This window comes from Erinaceus europaeus, chromosome 9 (assembly GCF_950295315.1).
Source record: "Erinaceus europaeus chromosome 9, mEriEur2.1, whole genome shotgun sequence".
Classification (NCBI taxonomy): domain Eukaryota; kingdom Metazoa; phylum Chordata; class Mammalia; order Eulipotyphla; family Erinaceidae; genus Erinaceus; species Erinaceus europaeus.
The window spans coordinates 6388204-6404324 of NC_080170.1; the positions used below are offsets into that span (position 1 = coordinate 6388204).

Sequence of the window (16121 nt, forward strand, 5' to 3'; positions counted from 1 at the left end):
TCGTTGAGAGGGAGACAAGGACAGCAAGCTATCGCAGACCATTAGAGGAAGCTGTCCATACCTCTGTCTGTTTGAACAGAAGAAAAGAAATGGGAAGCATGATCAGGAAACTGCTAGTGACATTTTTTTTTTCTGCATGAAGAAGGGGAATCACTTTTTATTTAATGTTTTTATTTTATTTTTTATTTATTCCCTTTTGTTGCCCTTGTTGTTTTATTGCTGTAGTTATTACTGATGTCACCACTGTTGGATAGGACAGAGAGAAATGGAGAGAGGAGGGGAAGACAGAGAGAGGGAGAGAAAGACAGACACCTGCAGACCTGCTTCACTGCTTGTGAAGTGACTCCCCTGCAGGTGGGGAGCCGGGGGCTCGAACCAGAATCCTTACATGTCCTTGTGCTTTGCGAAAGGTGCACTTAACCCACTGCGCTACCGCCTGATTCCCAACTTTTTCTTTAAGATTTTATTTATTAGAAAGATAGGAAGAGAGAAAGAACCAGGTATCACTCTGGTACATGTGCTGCCAGGGACTGAACTCAGGACCTCATGGTTGACAGCCCAGTGCTTTCTTTATCTACTGTGCCACCTCCTGGACCATAAGAAGGAAAATCACTTTTTATTAGTGAATCATCCCTGCCATTGTATTATTATTATTATTATTATTATTATTATTATTATTATTATTATTATTATTATTATTACATCCAGGGATATCTCTAGGGCTCAGTGCCTATGCTATGAATCCACTGCTCCCGTGGCCATCTTTTTTCCATTGTTGTTGGATAGGACAGAGAGAAATGGAGGGAGGAGGGGAAGACAGAGAGGGGGAGAGAAAGACAGACACCTGCAGACCTGCTTCACTGCCTGTGAAGTGACTCCCCTACAGGTGGGGAGCCGGGGGCTCGAACCGGGATCCTTACGCTGGTCCTTGTGCTTAGCGCCACCTGTACTTAACCCGCTGCGCTACTGCCCGACCCCCAGATTGTATTCTTACTGTGTGGATTGCACTGCTGGCTTGTTTGAGTTACTCTAAAATAAGCTGCTGGTAGTTTCACCTGCCACCTGGAGTCTTGAAAATGAGTTTAAGGAGCCAGGTGGTGGAGCACTGGGTTAAGCACTCACATTACAGTGCTCAAGGACCCAGGTTCAAGCCCCTGGTCCCCACCTGTAGGGGGAAAGCTTCATGAGTGGTGAAGCAGGGCTGCAGGTGTCTCTCTGTCTCTCTCCCGCTCTATCTCCCCCTCCTCTATTTCTCTCTGTCACTATCCAATAAGAAATAAGAAATTAAAAAATTAAAAGAAATTTCCGGGGGGAAAGGGAGCTGTGGGTTTTTATACTGCAGCCAGAACCAGTCACAGTGTACAAAGCCCACCACATGGGCCCCTGAAGGCAGGGCAGCTGAGAACACCTTCTCACACGCGAAGCTGTCTCTAAGTCGACGGGTCCAAGCCGCCGAGCTGAGTTTGGCCTCGGGCACACAGAGGCTTGGAAGGCAGTGACAGGAGGAGGAGCTCAGCTCCTTGCAGGCTTGAGGTTCCTGGGGTGGCACCCCAGTACCTCATGGGACAGAAGGGTGCTCCGAACCCTCTCTCCTGTGGGTGCTCTCTCTCCTGCGTGCTCTCAATAATACAAAACAGATACGGTCCACCAAAGACAGGACCCTTGGGACGTGTGGGACTCACAACTGGGAAAGGGGTGACCAGCCCGCTGGGAAGCCTCCCCTCTCTGCGGACTGAGCGTTTCACACTAGCCCCTCAGCACTCGCAGCACCTTCCCCTTGGCCACTGCCAGGATCCCCTCTCCTTACAAGTCAGGAAAGTGAGACTCGGGCTGTGTAACTGGTGCTGGAGAGGCGGACGTCTCTGGCCTTGCCTATGACTCAAGTTTGAGTCCCAGCACCACAAGGGAGTGCATGGCACGAGGGGAAGCCTTGGTTCTGTGGTCTCTTTCTGTCTCTTTATTTAGAAGAAATAAAGTCTAGCCACGAGCCAGAGGCAGGTGCCATCTGTGCCCTTACACTGCTGTGGCATTGTGGAGAGGGAGTGGAGCCCATGGCAGGTCAGCGGGCTCAAGGCCGTGTGGGCAGGTACTCAGGAGGATGGGCTGTGTGGACCTGGCATGCTCAGCTTGGGGGGTGGGGGGCGGGGGTGGGGTTCAGGCAGGAATGCAGGTGGTGCTCCCCACCTGGCTGGGAGCACAGGCTGCAACAGGGGGCTGAAGGGGTGTCACAGGCTGGGATGGGGCTGCAGAGGTGTTACAAGCCAGGACGGGGGGCTGAGGTGGAATCACAGGCTGATACAAGGGGCTGCAGGAGTGTCCTAGGCTCAGATGGGGTTGAGGGGGTGTCACAGGCTGGGACGCAGCAGCAGAGGTGTTACAAGCCAGCACAGGGGGCTGAGGGGGTGTCACAAGCCGGGCTAAGCTCCTTCAGGGGCTGTGAGTCTCATGTGCACAGCTGTGGAGCCCGGGAGACCCGTGCTGTGCCCCTGAGTCTGAGCTGACCGCCTTCCCCACACCCCAGGCAGCCAGAGCGAATATACAAATAGGTCTGGGAGTCATTGCTGCAATGCTTCTGTGGGAGCTGGATACATGCCGCCATGCACAAGGACCCAGGTTCAAGCCCCCGGTTGGCACCTACAGGGGGAAAGCTTTAGGAGTGGAGATGCAGTGCTGCAGGGGAGGATCGCTCTCTCCTCTCTATCTCCCCTTCCCTCTCTCTTAGGAGATGCTCCCAAGTCAGGCAGTGCTCACCTCGGGAGGAACTCTATCCCGGCTCCATGAGCAGGCCCCACTGTGGCTGAATCAGCCCGCTCTTTTGGAGGGCAGCTGTGAGCTCCAGTCTGCGGGGACCCCCAGAGAGCAGGCGATGGGGAGACCCAGACCCCTGTGTTTGGATCCATAAGGTTGGGAAGGAGGCAGGTCTGAGTTTAGGGGCTTCAGGAGGACTCCCAGGGAGGAATCCCGTTTGTCTTAAAAGCATCTGTCCAGCTGCTGGGAGGGGAGCATGAACTGGCATCCCAGAGCCTGGCCCCTTGCCTGTCCGCGGCTCCGGCTGCAACCCCCTGGTACCAACCAGGCAGGGCAGTGCTCCCGCATCTTGCTCTCGTGGAAACGATTCCTGATGCCATAAGCCCTCCTGCGTGTTCACTTCCAGCCGGCTCCTGACAGAGGTGGCCCGAGGCCTGGCTGAGAAACGGGGGCCTCACTGGTGGGTGGCGGGGAGGAGGAGGGATTCCCGTGAGACAGAAGGGGCAGGAGGCTGGTCCCCCAGACAAGAACTCCAGGGAGGCAGAGACTCAGCCCTCATCACCCCTAATTCTAGGGCAGAAGAGCCAACATGGGCCTGAGCACCCAGCTGGGGAGGGATGTGGGCGCTGTGTCTTTCAAAAATCAAAAGGGAGCCAAGGAGGCCACCTGGCAGGGAGCAGTGCTCGGGCCCCTCCCGACCCAGACAGCTGTCAGAGCTGGGCCTGGCCAGGGCCTGGGGGAGTGAGCCCAGTGTCCTCCCGAGCTGACGGGCTGAGCGTCCCTGCCAGAGGAGCACTGCAGAGGCCAAGCCGGAACTGCCTACACCTGCTGCCAATTGCTCAGTTATTCACACCAGCCTGACTCCCAGCCATGAGGTGACAGCCCCAGGCCTGAGGTGACAGCCCCCAGGCCTGAGGTGACTGACCAGCCCTGAGGTGAATGTCCAGCCCTGAGGTGCATGTCCAGCCCTGAGGTGACAGCCCCCAGGCATGAGATGACTGCCCAGCCCTGAGGTGACAGCCCCAGCCCTGAGGTGACAGCCCCAGCCCTGAGGTGACAGTCCCAGCCCTGAGGTGACAGCCCCAGCCCTGAGGTGACTGCCCCCAGGCCTGAGGTGACAGTCCCAGCCCTGAGGTAACTGACCAGCCCTGAGGTGACAGTCCCAGCCCTGAGGTGACAGTCCCAGCTCTGAGGTGACAGCCCAGCCCTGAGGTGAATGTCCAGCTCTGAGGTGACTGACCAGCCCTGAGGTGACTGACCAGCCCTGAGGTGAATGTCCAGCTCTGAGGTGACAGCTCCAGCTCTGAGATGACAGCCCCAGCCCTGAGGTGACAGCCCAGCCCTGAGGTGACTGACCAGCTCTGAGGTGACTGACCAGCTCTGAGGTGACAGCCCAGCCCTGAGGTGACTGACCAGCTCTGAGATGATAGCCCAGCCCTAAGGTGACAGCCCAGCCCTGAGGTGACTGACCAGCTCTGAGGTGACAGCCCAGCCCTGAGGTGACTGACCAGCTCTGAGATGACAGTCCCAGCCATGAGGTGACAGCCCAGCCCTGCTCTCTTGTGTTTACAGCTTTGGAACAACTATTTCCACCTGGCCGTGGCCTTCATCACACAGGACTCCCTGCAGCTGGAGCAGTTCTCGCACGCCAAGTACAACAAGATCCTCAACAAGTAGGTCCCGGATGGGGGTGGGGGGCTGGTCCAGGGTGGGCCTGACTCTCCCTCTTCTCCCTGTGCCCCCCCCCCCCCAGGTACGGGGACATGCGGAGGCTGATTGGTTTCTCCATCCGGGACATGTGGTTCAAGCTGGGTGAGTTCACGCTGAGCCTCTTTCTCTCTGAGCACCAGGGCCTCATGCGGGAGCACTTCCCACCGGTCCTGGGCCACCTGTGTCACCTTTGTTATTCCAGACAGAGAGACAGACAGACACACAGAGAGAGAGAGAGAGAGAGAGAGAGGAGGGAGCCATGACCACACGGAAGCTTCCCCTGGTGCCATGGAACTCCTGTGTGCTGCCAGGGTTCGGGTCCAGGGTGCGGGCCCAACATGCAACTCTTCAGCCCCGTGCTCTTTCTTGAAGACCATCCCTCAGGAAGGAAGGAAGGAAGGAAGGAAGGAAGGAAGGAAGGAAGGAAGGAAGGAAGGAAGGAAAAGGGAAGGGGAGGGGAGGGGAGGGGAAGGGAGGGAAGGAAAGGGAAGGGAAGGGAAGGGAAGGGAGGGAAGAGGAGGGGAGGGGAAGGGAGGGAAGGAAAGGGAAGGGAAGGGAGGGGAGGGGGAGGGAAGGGAAGGAAAGGGAAGGGAAGGGAAGGGAAGGGAAGGGAAGGGAAGGGAAGGGAAGGGAAGGGAAGGGAAGGGAAGGGGACCAGGAGCTGGGTGTGTGGTTCTTGGAGGCTCTGAGTCGGGCTGTGGCGGGGAAAGATTATGATCTTCCTGCAGGAAGGAGACTCACCCCACCTTTCATGGAGCAGGATTCTCAGTGCGGGAACAACACACTTGTGATCAAAGGAATGCAAGTCCCAGGGTTTAGTTTGGATTCCAGAAAGATGGTGGGGGCAGGGGGACACATGCCTGGTGCTCAGTCTGCATTCTGTTCCATAAAAATATGCAGAAAGGGAGTCGGGCAGTAGCACAGCAGGTTAAGCGCACATGGCACAAAGCACAAGGACCAGCAGTGTAAGGATCCCAGTTCCAGCCCCCGGTTCCCCACCTGCAGGGGAGTCACTTTACAAGAGGTGAAGCAGGTCTGCAGGTGTCTGTCTTTCTCTCCCCCTCCCTGTCTTCCCCTCCTCTCTCCATTTCTCTCTGTCCTATCCAACAATGATGATATCAGTAACTACAACAATAAAACAAGGGCAACAAAAGGAAATAAATGAATATATATATATATATATATATATATATATACAGAAAGGGGGCAGGTGGTGGCACACTGGGTTGAGCACACATACTCCTACATACAAGGATCTGGGTTCAAATCCCCACTCCCCACCTGCACGGAAGAAGCTTCAGGAGCAGTGAAGCAAGTCAGCAGATCCCTCTCTCCTCTCCCTCTCTCTCCCTCCCTCATCCCCTCCCTCCCTCTCTCTCAATTTCTCTGTGTCCTGTCAATAAAAAATAAAGGGCAGAAAAATGAAAAAGGAAAGACAGATGGATAAGGGGGTGGGTGAGAGTTGGGTGGGTGGGTAAACTGAGCAGTGAGGTGTTTCCCCCCTGACTCTGTGGGTCCGCTGACTCTCAGCAGCCCTGTTGCTCTGTCCAAGACTTGGCGTGCTGCCCATCCTCACAGCCACTAGCAGGGGCTGTGACCCAACCCAAGTGACCACTGACTGTTGTCTGGGGTATCCCTCCCCCACCAACTTCTGGACAGCAGCCTCCTGCCCTTTCTTGCTGGAGGTCTGTCAGTGCAGGACAGACACACCAGGGTTGGAGGACATTCTGTGCCCGCTGCCAGAGTGGGATTAAGGGGAGGCTCTCTCCTGCTGACGGGAGGAGCACGGTGGGTGGCTTCCCAGCAGGTGCCACTTCTCTGCCTCCACACAGCACCTTAGCTCCAGCCTGTCCTTTCTGAGTGGTGAGACCCAGAGAGCAAGGGCACAAACGCTGGCAAGGGAGCCCCTTCACCCCAGCACCCAGGAGGAGCATAGGAGCAAACACTGGGGAGAGAGACCCAGGGGCGCCATGCCCGAGCCAGGGTTCTCACCCCTGTGCCCACCCCGCCCCATCTTGTCAGACCCTGTTCAGAGGAGCCTGCATCACACTGCACAGAGCCAGCCGGCCCCAGGGAAGAGCCATGGGCCAGCTCCACCTAGAAACCCCATAAAGTGGGGTGCTGTCAGCATTCGGGGGTGACTGCTCCTTGTTGTGGGGGTGCCCAGTGCACTGGAGGCTCTTCAGAAACACCCAGGTTGGGGGTCTGGCGGTAGCGCAGAGGGTTAAGACACCAAGTACAAAGGATCCCGGTTCGAACCCCCGGCTCCCCACCTGCAGGGAGGTCGCTTCACAGACAGTGAAGCAGGTCTGCAGTTGTCTGTCTTTCTCTCTCCCTCTCTGTCTTCCCCTCCTCTCTCGCTTTCTTTCTGTCCTATCCAACAACGACGGCATTAATAACAACAATTAATAATAACTACAACAAAGATAAAAACAACACAGGCAACAAAAGGGAAAAACACAGCCTTCAGGAGCAGTGGATTCATGGGACAGGCACCAAGCCCCAGCAATAACCCTGGAGGCAAAAAAGAAAGAAAGAATGAAAGAAAGAATGAATGAAAGAAAGAAAGAGAGAGAGAAAGAAAGAAAGACCCAGGTCTCCACCCACTAGATGCCATCCACACCTGCCCTACCTATCATATCCGCCTCCAATTTTGAACATCCCCAGGGTCGGAGTGGGAGAGGGAGAGGGACTGTGACTGTGCTGGAAACTATCTTCACCAAGAAATACCCCTTCTTCCCCTCTTCCCTCTATCCTTCCTGTCCTCCCTCTCCCATTGCTAGCACTCAGTGCTTACATGATTCTTGGCAACCATTCTCCCCCTTTTCATCTTCTTTTTTTTTTTTACATAATGTTTATTTGAAATTAAGAGGGGAGGGGCATCTAGAGAAGGAAAGAAACAGAGAAATACCTGCAGCCATGCTTCACGGCTCTTGAAACTTTGCCCCTGCATGTGGGGAGCACAATGGGCTTGAAGCTTGGTCCTTGTGCACTGTGTGCTTAACCAGATGCACTGCCGCCACAGCCTCCCCTCTTTTTGATAGAAGATAATAGAAATAGAGCAAGAGGAGAGATACCTGCAGCCATGTTCCACAGGTTGTGAAACTTTCTCCCTGCAGGTAGGGGCCAGGGGCTTGAACCCAGGTCTTCACGCAGGGTAAGGGAACTCTGCTGGATGAGCTATCCCTTTCTTAGTCTCTCTTTGGATGAGGACAGGAGTCTAAGGAATATCATGTGTCTCATTTCCTGTCACTGTCACAGGTCTGCCTGGCCTTGGGGCCAGGAACATGGAGGAGCCAGGCAGAGGTGGCCCTGTTCAGAGAGACCGTGTCCATGCCTCCCTGTCCTTTTAGCCTACAAGGCCAATGTTGTGCACCTCTCAGCTTTGTGGAGAAGTCAGGAACTGCTTTTTCAAATGTCTGAATAGTGATGCTCTCTAACTGAAAGTTTAATCAAGGGGGGTGGCCAGTGGTGCACCCAGTTAAGCATACACAGCCCTAAGCCCAAAGACCCACACAAGGATCTGGGTTCGATCCCCACCTGCATGGAGGGGAGTCACTTCACAAGCACAGTGAAGCAGGTCTGCAGGTGTCTATCTTTCTCCCTCTCCATCCACTCCTCCTCTCTCAATTTCTCTCTGTCCTATCCAATAAAGTGGAAAAAAGGAAGAAGAAGAAGAAGAAGAAAAAAAAAAGGCCACCAGGAGATATGGATTCATAGCGGTAACCCTGGGGGCAAGGAAAGAAAGAAAGAGAGAGAGAAGAAGAAGAAGGAGGAGGAGAAGAAGGAGGAGGAGAAGGAGAAGAAGAAGGAAGAGGAGGAGGAGGAGGAGGAGGAGAAGGAGAAGAAGAAGGAAGAGGAGAAGGAGGAGGAGAAGGAGAAGAAGAAGAAGGAGGAAGAGGATGAAGAAGGAAGGAAGGAAGGAAGGAAGGAAGAAAAGAAAGAAAGAAAGAAAGAAAGAAAGAAAGAAAGAAAGAAAGAGAGAAAGAAAGAAAGAAAGAAAATTAATACTGGGTCTGCCTGAGGACACAGTGGGCCCAGGTTCCAGCAGCATTCCTGCTTCCATTCCCTGTTTCCTGAGAGCAACGTCTGGAGAAAGCTGCTCAGGCTCCCGTTCCTGGGGCCCGCAGCCGGGACTGCAAATCAGGGGCCTGGATGCGTTTGTGCCTCGTGCCTCACAGCCTGCTGTTCTCGGAAGGCCCCTGGCTGCCAGTGTCCCGCAGGCAGAAGATTGTATGTAGACAGAGAGGGCGCTTTGGCTGGTTTTCCCAGTTGTGCTGATGAATGAAAAGATGTCGCCAAGTACTCCACCTGCTTCGAATCCCAGAACTCCAGAGCTGCAAGAAGCCGTCGGAGACCAGATTGTCCAGCTCTCTTCAAACGTTGATTTTTAGCCGAGGCCCAATCGAAAGGATGCTATGCTCAGAACATAAATGGGGAGAGAACTGCCGGTCTGGTCCAGCGCACCAGTGAGGAAACCGAGTCAGACAGAGACGGGACTAAGGGGTGTGGACACGGACAGGGCATGGAGTGGACCTCAGGCAAGGGGCTGGACAGTGTGCCGAGGTCAACAGCAAACCAGCCCCTCAGAGGAGCCTGCCTCTGTGCACACCGCAGGCCCAGTGTCCCGGTCAGTCTGTTTGGTCCAGAATATGCAGATTATCTCCAAAGGGGACAGGCCAACCAAAGCACTCCATTTTCTCCAAGCCAGGGGAGAAAATGTGCATTTGGCATTTTTAAATTTGGTTTTAGTACCAGTCAGTGCATCGTCTCATCAGGCAAGAACCAGCAGCCCAGTGATTACAGGGTAGCTGATTGCAAAGATAAGATCAGGCCCCAGGGTAATTTGGCATTCCCCAAAGACTGTCTACACAGCTGTGTGTGTGAGTGTGTGTGTGCGTGTGTGTGTGTGTGTGTGTGTGTGTGTGTGTCCGTCCTTGGCAGGAGAGGGTCCACGTACAGACCACATAAGGATACATGCCACCTGTTTCTGGGCATTCTGGGAGGACCCACCTGTAACACCTGCTGGTCCTTGTAGCATCAAGATACTTGGATTCCCCTTGAAGGCAAGAGACGAGCACTTTACCAGAATGACTGCACACCCCCTGCCCTCCACCCCACATTCACAGGGGGTGACAGCCGGGTGACAGTGTTAGCAGCCTTCCAGTGGCAGTCCCCTACTGGGACCCCACATGTGGCAAGGTCACGCCTGGCCCAGCTGTGAGAAGAACCCCATGTCTCCCAAAGCATCCCTGGAGCTCAGGGAGGGAGGGGGCTTGGCAGGAGTGGGCCCTCTGAGGCATCTCTTTTAAAGCCTTTTATGCTGCTGGGGGTAGGGGGATCTGCTCCTTCATGGGAAAAAATGAGGAAGTTCCAGGATTTCTGGGAACCTGAGATTAAATGGAGACCTACTCTGCACTCTTTTAATTTTTTTAGTATGTTTATTAACTGGGTAGACACAGCCAGAAATCAAAAGGAAAGGGGAGACAAAGAGGGAGAAAGACAGAGAGATACCCGCAGCCCTGCTTCACCATTCGCAAAGCTTTCTCCCTTGCAGGTGGGGACCGGGGGCTCAAACCCAGGTCCTTGCACATTATAACACATGCTCTCAACCAGGTGCGCCACTACCTGGCCCCTACTACAAAGTCTCTCAACCAGAGTGCTCCTGGGGTCCCAGGCTTAGCAATCCAACTTGATTCTCCATGGGGCTCGTAAAAATATTTCCCTCCCGGGAGTCCAGCGGTGGCACAGCTGGTTAAGTGCATGTGGCGCAAAGCGCAAGGACCAAAGTAAGGATCCCGGTTCGAGCCCCCGGCTCCCCACTTGCAGGGGAGTCGCTTCACAGGTGGTGAAGCAGGTCTGCAGGTGTCTGTCTTTCTCTCCCCCTCTGTGTCTTCCCCTCCTCTCTCCATTTCTCTCTGTCCTATCCAACATTAGCAACATCAATAACCACAACAATGTTAAACAACAAGGGCAACAAAAGGGGAAAAATAAATAAATAAAATTTAAAATGATATATTTCCCACCTTTCCACCACCTCACACTTCTTTTTTCCCCACCTCACATCCTTCCTCCCCTTCCTTCCTTCTTCCAGTTCCCCTCAGTGCCTCCCTCACACCTCCCATCCTGGCCCTCACAGTCTCCTGCTGGGGGAGGGGTGTAGGTAATAGTTGAGGCCTCCCCACAGCTGAGAGAGGGAGGCCTGAGAGCCCCCTGGGTCCCCATCTGTCCCCACACCTCACCCCCTCCCCATGCTCTCATTACCCCAAATCCCTTCTCCATGCCTGTGTAATTGGGCATTTGGATTGATTCTGCCAGCTTACTGGGACTTCAAAGCTTTTCTAATTGCTGTCCACTCCCAGCAAGGCGCAGCCCTCAGCTGCTGGGTCTGGGAGGAGGGAGACTCTCACGGAGCCCTTTCCTCACCTTTTGTTGGAACACAGCAGCACGCCTGTCTCTTGAGTGAGAATTTCTCTCCGGAATAAGGGAATCAGTTTGCATTGATGTAGTCAGACATGGTGTGTGTGTGTGTGTGTGTGTGTGTATGTGTATACATTTGGGGTATTAAACACAAATTCTAAGGTGATGATATATGGGTAAATGAAGTCTTCCCCCACCTGTGGCTTATTTGTGGTTTATTTCTGAGGCTCAGTGCCAGCACCACAAACCCACTGCTTCCAGTGGCCATTCTTTTTCCAGTTTTAAAATTTTCTGTTTTATTGGCTAGAACAGAGAAAAATCGAAAGAGGAGATAGAAAGGAAGAAGGAAAGACGGACACTTGCAGACCTGAACTCTCCTGAAGCTCCCTCCTGGCGACGGGAAGCAAGGACTCAAACCCGGGTCCTTGTGCGTGGTGATCTGTGCACTTAATTGTGTGCACCACCCTCCTGAGGCCTGACAAGAGCCATGGAAGCAGCAGTGCCTTCAGAAGCCCAGCATTTGCCTCTTCTCTCCTCTTCTCCCTCTCCCCTCCTCTCTTCCCCTCTCCCCTCCCTTCTCTACCTCCTCCCCTCCCCCCTCTCCTCCCCTCCCCTCCTCTCTCCTCTCCTCCCTCTCTCCTCTCCTCTCCTATCACCTCCTCCTTCTTCCCTCCCCTCTCCTCTCTCCCCTCCTATCTCCTCCTCTCTCCTCCCCCCTCCCCATCTCTCTCCTCTCCCCTCCCCATCTCTCTCCTGTCCTCTCCCCTCCCCTCCTCTCTCACCTCCCCTCCTTTCTCCTCTCCCCTCCCCTCACCTCCTCTCCTCCTTCTTCGCTCCCCTCTCCTCTTCTCTCCCCCTCCCCTCTCTCCTCCCCTCCCCTCCCCTCCTCTCTCTCCTCTCCTCCCCTCTCCTCTCCTCCTCCCTCTTCCCCCCTCCACTCCCCTCCTCTCGTTCTGCTAGACATCCCTTCACCTGCAGGCACAGACCCAGGTCGGAATGCTGTCAGTGACGGATCCCGCCTGTAGCATGTGGGCTCTTCGCTCCAGCCCCTAGCACCCCCCCCCCTGCTCTGAAGGCCTTTGTCACATAAGCACTTTCTGCCTCTCTGCACTCGGCCCAGCTCATCTGCCAGCTCTCCCCTCCCCTCCCTCTCATTACTGCGCTTGGCTGTGATTGTGAAAGTCCCACTGTGGTCTGAAAAAAGACGTAGAGGCTCTTGAAGGGCAAAATCAGAAGCCTAGATTAGCAATTACTGTACAGCAGCAAAATTCTGTTCCTTTCCTTTTTGTTCCCCTTGGTGAGGGGGTGGGGTGGGGAAAGCAGCCCAGAAAGGACCCCAGTGCACCCCCCTCAGAAAGCTGACCACGCCGGCACCCAGAGGAGTCTTTGGGGCTCATCCGGGGCCTGCCTGGCCTGCCCACCTCCCATCCTCATGAATGGGAGACATGCCTAAGAAGAGGCTTCTTAAAATCTGGACTCTGGGGGGGGGTCTCCCCATTAAGCCCCATTTAGCCTGAAGGGAATGTGCTCTCCTTGTCCTCCCTGGCTGCCTTCCTGGCTCTGATGGAAAGTGGCTGTGTCTCTGTCCCCTGGGAGGTCTCTGCCCCGAGTGCAGACTACCTGCACCCCTCTGGCACTGCAGACAGACAACCAGGGCCCCCGAAACAGCAGGAGAAAGGGGCAGCGACGTGTCAGATTCTTCGGTGGCGAGGACTCTTCCCGGGCACAAACTTCTGGCTTACCCACTCTGTTGTAGACCAGATGTGGGGGACCCAGATGGAATGTTCCGGGGCAGTAGGAGTGAGCCGACTGGATCTTTCCCTGTGTAGCAAGAGACACCACCAGAGATCACCCGGGGAATGTTTCATGCACAAACCTGTTTATTGAATAGCAAAGCAGGGTTTATAATGGGCCACAGGAGGAACTGACGTGTGTATGCCATATATGGTAGGGAGGCAAAGGGTCTGGGGAGGGTCAGGAATTTTCCAGTAATTTTTGAGCAAGAGGTTTAATTGGTTGAATAAATGAGGAAGCAAGGTTATCAGTAACCAGCAGACAGAGGGGGGTCCTGAGGGCAGAGAGAAGACAGATCAGATATGATCAAAGGAATGGATTGGATGGGGAAGTAGGGAGGGGACGTTCAGGCAAAACAATGATTGTGTAGATAATAAGGGAGTGGGCTATTGTGAGGCAGGGAGGCTGATAGGCAGGGCAGATCCTGGAGGCCTTGTCCTTCCTTGCTCAACCTCTTAGTAGAGAGAGACTGATAGGATTGTCCGTGCCCCTCAGGCACCCATCTTGCAATGGGGGGGGGTTGCACCAAGCTCTACCGTATCCTCACAATTCCCTACAGCGACTGAGAGGCTCGAGTCTTAGGTCGCTGGGATGAGCTATTCCTCCTCCTCCAGGAAGCCCTGACCATTGGCAAGTCCAGACATTCTTCTTTCCTGCAGACTGTGGGGGGGGGCAGGGGGGAGGGGGGGTGCTCAGCTCTGCTCAGCAAGGCAGCCCTTCACAGTGCTTCTGACTCAGTACCACAACCACACAGTTAGTGCTGGCCAAAGTGCTTTCTGCCAGCTACTGTACTGGGAGCTTGGCAAATGAGAATTCTCTCCCCCCCCACAGCCCTTGAAGCCAATACTGTCACTCCCGCACCCCTCACCTCCAAGTCACAGATGAGGACAGTGACAGGCTACAGAATTAATATACAGAAGTCAGTGGAATCCCTTTATGCGAACATTAAGTCGGAAGAAGAAGCCCAGACTCTGGTCCCATTCACCATGGCAGCAAAAACAATACGTTATCTAGGAACGGGCCTAACAGAAGAAGTGAAAGGCTTGTCTACTGAAAATTATGAGTCACTATTCAAAGAAATAGAAAAAGATACAAAGAAGGGGGCCAGGAGGGAGGTGGTGCACCCTGCTAAGTGTGCATAGGACTTTAAACGCAAGCATCTGGTTAGAGCCCCTGGATCCCCCCACCCCCGCAGGGAGCTTCAGGAGCAGTGAAGCAGGTCTGCAGGTGTCTGTCTTTCTCTCTCCCTCTCTATCCCCCCCCCCTCCTCTCTCCATTTCCCTCTGTGCTATCCACTATAATGGAGAAAGAAAGAAAAAAAGCCACCAGGAGCAGTGGATTTGTAATGTGGACACTAAGCCTCAGAGATAACCCTGCAGGAAAAAAAAAAAAAAAGATATGAAGTGGAAGATAGCTCATGTTCATGAGCTAGAAGAACGGACATCGTCAAAGGGAACATTCCACCCAGGGCCGTATGCCAATTGAATGCAATCTCCATTGAAGTTCCAATAACAAAATCTAAGAGCAGAGAACAGAAGCTACAAGTATTTATCTGGAACCAGGAAACACCTCGGGTCTCTAAGAAATCTTTAAAAATGAGAACAGAACCGGAGGCATCACACTCCCAGATCTCAAACTATATTGTAGGACCATTGTCATCAAAACTGCCTGATACTGGAACAAAAATAGACACACAGGCCACTGGAATAGATTTGAGAGTCCAGAAATAAGCCTCCCACACCTACAGTCATCTAATTTTTGATAAGGGGCCACATACAATTAAACGGAACAAGGAGAGTCTCTTCAACAAACGATGTTGGGAAAATTGGGTTGAGATAAGCAGAAGGGCCAGGCAGTGGTGTACCAGGTTAAGTGCACATAGTGCTAAGTGCAAGGACCCACACAAGGATCTGAGTTCTAAGTGCTAGCTTTGCACTTGCGGTGAGGTGATGCTTCAGAATCAGCGAAGCAGGTCTCCAGGTATCTATTTCTCTCTCTCTTCTCTATCTCCCCCTCTCTTAGTTTCTCTCTGTTGTATCCAATAAAGTGGGGAAAAAACTGTCTTCCAGGAGCGGTGGATTTATAATGCCAGCACTGAGCCACAGCAGTAACCCTGGAGGCAAAATAATAATAATAATAATAATAAATAAAATGCAGAAGAATTAAACTGAACTTCTACATTTCACCACACACAAAAGTAAACTCTAAATGGATCAACGACTTGGATTTTAGACCAGAAAGTATCAGATGATTGATCAGAGGAGATGATTGGCAGAGCTCTTCACTGTTTTCCATCTAAGTTTTATAAGCATCTTCAGTGATTCAAGTCCAATCACAAAGAAAATAGCTCACCCAGGGTACCCCCACCCAGGGGGAGTTGGGGATGATGAGGGTTCTGGGGGTTCAGCAAGGGGAGCTAGAAGCATGTGCCTGGCCCAGCCTGGGGGAAGCAAGGTCTGGGGGAGCCATAATGAGGTTCTTCTTACAGGCTGGTCACCGTCCTCACGTCAGAGCACAGAGCATCTGGGGAGCGGGCTCAGGGGTAGAGCGTGCATATGCTTTGCAAGCCAGAGGCCCAGCTTCCATCCTGGACACTGCATGCGTCAGAGTGATGACGCTCTCCCTTGTTCTTGTTTGTTTGTTTGTTAATTTGCCTCCAGGGTTACTGCTGGGGCTTGGTGCCTGCACCACAAATCCACTGCTCCTGGTGGCCATCTTTTCCATTTTGTTCATATTGTTGGATAGCACAAAGAGAAATTGAGAGAGGGAGAGAGAAAGATAGACACCTGCAGACCTACTTCACTATCTGTGAAGTGACTCTCCCCCGCAGGTGGGGACCTGGGGGCTCAAACCAGGATCCTTGCACAGATCCTTGTCCTTGGTGCTATGTGCACTTAACCTGGTGTGCTACTACCCGGCCCCCTCTCTCCCCTTGTGTCTGTCTGTCCCTCTCCCTCTGTCTTTCTCACTGTTAGGTGGATGAATATTTATGACGCATGGCATTGGGCCCCCAGGAGCCGCTGTTTCCGTGTCTGTCACAGTCCCGCCTCTCTGTTGCTGGTGCTCACGTGGAGTGGCTCCAACCAGGGGGGTGAGCCTCTGACCCTCCCTCACCAGCTCTAGTGGCTGCGTGAATTAGGAAGAGGCATCGGGTGTCTGGTACGAACATCTGTTTATTTGAAGACGGGCACAGGCTTTTATACTGAGTTAAACAAAGGACATCTTTCACATATGTCAGAAATGACAGGTTTCTTAAAGGTCAGCTTGCCCCTATGGCAGGGGGCTGGTATGACAAGAATTGATGCAGATACATAAAGGTCAAAACAGTTAGTTTCCATGATGCAGGCAAGTAAATTATCCAAAGGGATTTGAGAGAAGCAGAGGGGTTAAACCAGTAAGGTGAGGTAGAGAAGAGGAAAAACAAAGCTTGATGTAAATCACAGATATCA

The 16121-nt window shown here is 53.4% G+C and overlaps 1 protein-coding gene across 1 annotated transcript in view; it reads left to right on the forward strand.

Annotated features, from left to right (window-relative positions):
- The window catches only part of DOCK2 (dedicator of cytokinesis 2), a 352493-nt gene that overhangs the window by 285986 nt on the left and 50386 nt on the right, over positions 1-16121 (forward strand). Inside the window, exons 25-26 of the mRNA XM_060197015.1 lie at positions 4321-4421; positions 4502-4560. Of these exons, the coding sequence (XP_060052998.1) occupies positions 4321-4421; positions 4502-4560 (160 nt within the window). The remainder of the gene's footprint in view (positions 1-4320; positions 4422-4501; positions 4561-16121) is intronic.